The 7,500-nt window shown below is 43.6% G+C and overlaps 1 protein-coding gene across 1 annotated transcript; it reads right to left on the bottom strand.

Moving 5' to 3' along the window:
• Positions 1-141: 141 nt before the first annotated feature.
• On the bottom strand, positions 142-453 carry orf103d (hypothetical protein). The gene has a single exon. It carries the CDS (start codon positions 451-453, stop codon positions 142-144), a length of 312 nt encoding a protein of 103 aa, YP_009049764.1.
• Between the last annotated feature and the right edge of the window lie 7,047 nt (positions 454-7,500).

Raw genomic sequence — 7,500 nt, 5'->3', positions numbered from 1 at the left:
CACTTCCAGCAACATTGGAATTCTAAAGGGGTCGCAGGCGGAACGGAAGAGACTGGCTGATTCGATCAAGTAGGGCTAACTCAATGGAATTCATAACCCTTTCAATCTTCTCCTTATTTCCTTGGTCGGGCAGCAGTGTTCTCACTTCCAGGAAGAGCCACATCTGGGAGGATGGCTGCTGAAAGCAGAATTCAATAAAAGCATGATAGCGGAATGGGTTAGCGCTATGTTCAACTGGGTAAACCCGCGCAAACAAAAACTCTTTCTGATTAGGGATGATAATCGCAATGGCGAGGGTCTGTTACCTACCATAAGTAGGGACTCACAGAAGACTGTAAACGACTTTTCGAGGAAAGACAAAAGAAAGTGTGAACCTAAGCCAAGAGCCCACTTCAGATTCATAACATCTTCCACCCTCTGAATCAAAGATTTACTCACTGCCAACAAAAACATACTCTATTTACTAGTTTAAATCGATTCACTAAGCTAGTGAAAAGCCTTATTACGCAATTCCACCAGTGTGTAATACATCCAACATTCTCAATATTAAAGGCTTTTGGCAAGCCAGAGCAAGACTTCTCTGTGGGAACCCCCCGGTAAAGGAGACCTGTCTAGTCAAAGAGGCTTCTAATAAGAAATTAGCTCATTCATTACTTATGCAATGACTTTGTTTTTCGTAGCGTCAACGTTACTTTTATATCTCCCTCGTCTAGTCGGGATTCCCTAAGAGAAAGGGATCAAATCTGTAGTTGTAGTTTCTATACGTCAATCCAATCTCGCTTCCATTCATCATCCATTCTGAGGAAAGATTCTTGAATAACAGGCTAAGAATAGTCAACTAAGTCCTTGTCCGTTATGTATGCTCCAGTAAGAAAGTCCCTTACTTCGGCTAGTAAGGATTTTCATTTTTGGCAAGCAGGCTGCTGCGCGAGTACCCTTTTTTTGACTTTTGCTGCAATAGAGGAGATTTCCATTGGACTAGTTAAAAGACTTAGATAACACACCGGGTTTACATAAGAAAAAAGTTCACGTAGAGAAAAGAGATTAGACTAGTCATTGCACTAGTAGCGTCTACGAGCCTCCCGCTTCGGTACCATCTCCTTTTTTACCAGCCGAGCTGCCCTGTCAACCCTTTGCGGCGCTTGCTTCCTAGCTAGAACTCACACAGCGCAAACATAAATGAGAACTAAGCATAGTCTGACTCCCTAGCGCACAGAGCAAGAGTAAGCTACTTCACTCGAGAAGAAGAAATACGCTAACGATCGGCTCAGATAAGGATGCCTCCTCTCTTTCCAAGCTAGCTCCGATGCAACTGCTATCGAATTAGCTCTTGGGGATATCATAGGTAAGAAGGAAGCCAATGCTGGAGGAAGTGAATCAATCATAAGAGGTTGTTAAAAAAGGTCTGTTGCTTGCCCGAGTAGGGGAAGGGATTGACCTAAGGCAAGGTTGACTTATCCCACTCTAGTGCTGGTAGGAAGCCTCCTTTCGAGTAGTCTCATAGGTCAGACCGGTTCCAACCATTCTTGCTAAGGCTCCTAGCGAAAGATCAAACTTAAGAGTAAGAAAAATCTCTTGTCTTAGACTTAGATACCAGTTGCAAGTTTAAAGACCAGCAGCGAGGGGAAGACTTTTGTAGAGAAGTTTAGACAGGTTGACTCCTTTTTTTGAGAATTCTTTATAGAAAGAAGAGAGGGAGGAGATCGAAACGAAATACTTGTATCGAACGAGCCCCTATCTCAATTACAAGTAAGGAGCTATTACCCTATGCCTATGGTCTTCGTTCCTTACACGATAGATTGAGAGCCAGATTGAGATGCCCTATCGAGGGAGTCTCCAGCTCTACATCTATCTACTATTAAGAAAGGAAGGGGATAGGGTTTGAGTTACCCAGCTCAGTAACAAACAAGGTTCGGAGAACAACCTAATTACGAAAGAAACCCTGTTGATTCGCCAAAGATCTACAAGCCTGGATTCTAGAGAAAGAGATGCTATTAAGGATACTTTAACAGAACCTTAGGACTTATCTTGAGTTGGGCATCCCTGACTCCATTCCTGACTAGAGAAGGGAATGCGGTGAATCACCAGTTTGGATCGAAGAATAGGCACCCACGAATTAGCAGCATATTTGCGGGATCTATCGAGTGGAAAACCGGGAAGACTGTCGATACACCGAAGAGCTACCAAACACGATCACCAACAAGAGAGTAGCAAGTGCTGGCTTGGGGCTCAGAGCTCCTTAAGCTTGGGTTCGCTTTCGCCTCTCTCTAAAAATTGCAGTCATGGTAAAATCTTGGTTTATTGTTTCATCAGGGACTCCCAAGCACACGAGTTTTCTACAAATCAAAATAGAAGGCTTGTTATTCAACAGTATAACATGACTTATATACTCGTGTCAACCAAGGTGTATGTGGATCTGTTCCAATTTTGTTTGAAGTTGATTGGAAAAATACGGACTTCTCTACAGAGAATTAGAATTTCGATATGATAGTGGGTTGCCCGGGATTCGAACCCGGAACTAGTCGGATGGAGTAGATAAGTTCCTTGTTAAATAAAATCAATGTTAATCTGAAATGAAATAAACAAGTAAAGATCCCCGTGCTTGCACTTTTCATTGCACACGGCTTTCCCTATGTATACATCAGTTCCTTTCTTATAGAAATTCGAAAGACTTTTCAAAGTTGAATACTCAGTTGATTTACCCCTTATTACTATTACTATTACAATCAACATTTCAGAATAGTGCAAATTTTTGATCTCTTCATCATTTAGAAAATCTAAGAATGAATCATTGATAATTCGCCAGATCATTGATACAAAAAATATCCAAATACCAAATCCTACTTCTATATACTATACTCCCCACAAACTAGACGAAGCTCGTGGGAAGGTCAAAGAAAGAAGAGGCATCTTCCTGGCTTAGAAATAGATCAAAAATCCACCCTTCGCCCACCTCTCCCTCAGCGAGGAAATAGTAGTAGCAGCAGTCTCCCCACTAATTCAAGGTTACAGTCCCAACCAAGTCAAAGAGTCCGGTACGAACAAAGGCATTATATGAAAGCTTTCCTTAACCATTCAAGGAAGGGGTTCGACTTAGACCACTTAGTAGGACCTTCTGGCTTACAGGAGACCTTCCATCCATGGTTGATATCTTCCTAGACTTTCTGCTTATTCGGGAATGTGAGTTTTTCTTTCCCAGTCCTTTGTTGGAGGAGAGCCTACAATGTCCGAATGTTCGAAAGAAAGATGCTAATGTCACTAAGGGAATAGCTCCAACATTCCTTCTTCTAGTTCCAGAAGCTTTTATAGACCAGTCTATCTCCTCTGTGGGGAAGGCAAGGCTAGTCTATCAGAATCGGAACCTTGGCTAGGGCTATCTAGAGACTATGGCTGTCTAGAGTAGAGTCTCGGTATCGGGAAATCAATAGTATAGGTCTTCCCCGCCTCTACCGCTGGTGAGATCTCTGCTTGAACGTAATCATTCTTGTTTTGGATCGTTTTGAGGGCTGTTCTAGATGGATGCACCACAAGACCTCTCGCGGATGCTTACCTAAGCTACGGAACTCAATTGTTGGGCGCCTTAACTAAAGGAGCTAAACCGGAGGATCTCATTCCACCTTATCCTTCGCTGAATCTTTCCTTTGTCCTTCCCCTGAACTGGAGACGGAACTTTCTTATTCAACTATGGGGGTTAGCGAAGGAAAGAAAGCTCAACACGTCTTCTTTAGAAGAATTTTCCTGCATCAGTATATCAGCTGATTAGATATGAAGCTATGTAGCAAGATCCCCCATCGGGTTAAGAATCCGTCTTTTTTCTGCCTCAATTGAGACTTGTAAGAGGCCAGGCTTAGCTCCTGAAGATAGTAGGATTAACTGGGCTTAGCTTAGATAAATGCTCTTTAAACTCATTCAATATCTTTCTCGCCTTATCCTGCTAACAGCCTATGAATGTGCGCTTGTCGGAAATCATCTTCAATCTTCGATTCCTAGTGCGCTGATTCGAGAACAAGCTCACTTTCGTTCGCTTCCTGCTGCTCCTGCTAATGCTATTGCTACCTCCTCCTTTGCTCCTTCGATACGTGCCTGGTCGAAATCTTGCTTTATTTATATTCTTCCTGAAAAGGTCATACTTCTGCTCTCTTTCTTTCATCAGCTATTTTGACTATGAGAAAGCTTTTCATCAGATAGTCTTTAGTTCTTTTTGTAGGCCGGACATCTTTTTCCTAAAAAGTCCTCACATGGTCAGTGAAGGCCCAAGTATACCTATCTAAAAAAGAAATGCACGGCAGCTTTTGAAGAAAAAAGAGATGCATCTTTCTTTTCAACAAGAGGAATCACAGCTGATTAGAGTGCTACCAAGTTTCGTTTTTGGTTGCAACCCGGGAGAATGAAATTCAAAAAGTTGAGGAACGAAGTAACCTCATCCAATGGCCTCCTTCCTCTCCTTTAGAGTCGAGTCACTTCGTACCTTCCTAGCCGTCTATTTCAATCGTGCCAGTTGGAGGAAAGCCCGTCTTTTTTTGCCTACTCCTGGTGCCTAAAGGCAAAGAGCTTCTTCAATAGCCAAGTCGAGCAGTCAAGCAGCAGGTTGAAGTCTTTGACTTCACAAGTCCTACTCTCAAGCAAAAGGCTAAGAGCGCTTGTTCCACTTCTAGCTCGTTAGGGATGGGATTCCTAAGACCTCTGATGCCCTGACTCTCAGTCTCAATCAAGTAAGAAAGGGAACCCTTTTAGCTACGGCAATGGGTATAGACCTCTTCCCTCCGCTGCTTACCCAATGGACCACAACGAATAGACCGAATCGAAGGCGGTAAGCATTCTGTAATCATTCCAAGTTTTCCAGGCTGCCCATTCTCTTTGTATGAAAAGTAGGAGTAGGAAATGTCGTAGGTAAAGCCGTCCAGTACTACATCCTCCAGCCTTCCATGTATTGCATTCGTTCGTCGGGGAATCCCTATGTTCACTCCCATCAGGGGAATTTGCCTTGATTTCGATTCTATTACGTACAAGTGGGCCAGCCAGTCCGTCTGGTAATTGATTCTGTATTCAAGGTAGGCTATTTCGTCCTAGCTTTCCAATTTATCTGTCCTAACAGCGTTCGAAGCCTAACATCCTTGCAAGCTTTGGATTCTTTCCTATCTCTGACCGGGAAAGAGGTTACCAAGCAAGTGAAACTGAAGTGAAACTGTACTCGCCTCTTCTCCTTCTTGTCCTCTTGTACTTCCGTTCTTCTTATTCTCGTATCCGGAACCGGAACAAGCTCTTCTTTAGCAGCCTCGCTTTGTTAGCTTCTTGTTAGCAGTACTAGTTTGTAGTCTTTATTGACCTGGAACACAAGCTTTACCAGCCAACCCGATCTGACCTTCGAAACTCTCTTCTCATACTCCTCGTTCGTCGTTCCAGGCGTACTCCAGTTAGCTCTTCTCTTACAGAGCCTTGTCTGTTCGATTGCTTTCCTAGTCTTCTTCCTGCTTCATTAGATAAAGCGTCTTCATTAATAGATAGAGTTGGAGTACGTAGTGAGAGTCAAGGTCAAGGTTGATTGATGAGTTCAGTGGACAGAACGATCGATGTGAGGCCTAGGTCAAGGCAGGAAGTTAAAGTGTGACTTCCCCCGTAGTTGGGGGCGGGGGTTAAGCGTCCGATTCGACAATGAACACTAAATGAAAGAGGCAAATCCATTTTCTCACCCGCCGGAGATTGATTGGAGACTTATTCAGTAGGTCCTCCTTCCCTACAGAATGGAATTCCAGGGCGTCTTGCGACGATCGCATTTGCTTTCCCTTACTCCTGAATAGTGAAAGATTGAGCCTTTTTTGTTCAACCCAAGTGTTGGAGTTCCAGAGCACACTCTACCTTTGCTTCCTCATTCTTCTGTGCCAAGAATGATCCAATTGAATCTTCTGAAGCTGATATGTAAAATCTCAAGGGCTCAGAAGAGGCTCATTTATGCTAATCAAATTAGTACTCGTGCGGAAGTATTTCCCCTATCATAGAAGGTGTGAAGCAGGCGGGGTCTTTAAAGCAAAAAAGCAAAGCAAGTTCCAGGGATGCGGGCAGAGGGGGGTTTCTCGATAGTCCAAAACTAGTGATCTAGGCTTCTCCAGCAAAGAATCGACGCATGCCGAGTAGACTACAATTTGTGGCACCATATCCTACCTATCCCGAAGGGAAGTCTCCAAAGTGGGATTGTATATTAACTCAGTCTCCGACGAAGAAGGTTCAGGCATGCTTCGACTTAGCCCTATGATCCGCTAATTCATCTCTTTTTCTGGTATTCCGCAAAGGAGGTGGATAGGGTCAGCGAAAGAAGTGGCGAGGGCAGAAGAAAGGGTTTTCAATTCGACGATTCCCGCTCCTGAAAATGGGTATTAAACAAAGGACATAGTGGGTTAGGTAAAACCTATTTTGAGAGGAAAGATCTATCAAAGCAGAAAGTCCAAAGCCAAAGGTTTTTTTCAATGCGTATGCTTTAAAAGTCAGACTTGGAATATATTATTTATCTGTACTTTATTAATGGGATAGGAATTCGTAGTGGGACGTTCTTTTCATAGATCCTTCGAGCGAGAAAGGTGCTGCGCCGGGGCCTCCTCAAGGTCATTCGGAACCACTTTAAGGCTGTTTATTGACCATAGCAACGCAATGTTCAGTGGTGGGGCAAAGCACTAGCGAGAAGCTTCCCTTGGGATTGTTTTCCCAGGCAATTTGCCTTTTTTGCGCTTATACGCTTTTCTCTGTCTTTGATGTCAAGCCCAGTCCCAGTGACCCATTGGATTGGATTTCTCCCTTGGGTGGACTCCATATGGGGATAACTTGTAACTTGTAAAGTCCAGGAATGAATGCTTATTAAGGAATCGGTAAGCTGATGTGCCATTACTGGGTTCCATCCTATGGCAATTATCGACTCGGGAATGAACGAAGTCGCTTCACTTCAAAGTAGAGGTTTGTGGTAACGGTGGACTGACAGATCAGCTCCAAGGCCTGAGTGCCTAGGTTGCAGTGGTAAGAGTCGCTGCCGATGGAGTTCCAGCTGCCAGAGTCTTCGATAAGAAAGAGGCGTCTGAGTAAACAGAAGTGAGATCTTTCTAGTTCTTGAACTAGCCTTCCCCAGCTTGAAGTCAAGTGAGGAACTCTTTCTCTTATATTATATAGGCTATTTTGCCTTGAAATCCCATTCTATCCATCTTATTCTTCTGTGTAAGTAAAGACTAGCAGGGCATTCTCTTGCATCAATTCCTCTCTCACTCACGATGAAAGCTAAGAGCTTGCTCGAAGACAGCCTTTACTTTTTAGTAGTAATCTTTCCTATCCTTTAGGCGGGGATAGGTTCATAGGAGGACTTGGTTACATAGGAAGGAAAGGCTTAAACTAGAAGGGATAAGAAAGGGAATTACACTATATCTTGGCAATGGCACTCCAACAAGCTCGGCAGGGAGAGAAAGAAGAGAAGGAGAAGAGGAAGTACGACGAAAAGGGTATGAAATAGGTTGCTTGTAGCGA

This window comes from Capsicum annuum, mitochondrion, assembly GCF_002878395.1.
Source record: "Capsicum annuum cultivar Jeju mitochondrion, complete genome".
Lineage (NCBI taxonomy): Eukaryota > Viridiplantae > Streptophyta > Magnoliopsida > Solanales > Solanaceae > Capsicum > Capsicum annuum.
This window is presented reverse-complemented; position numbering and strand designations above follow the sequence as displayed.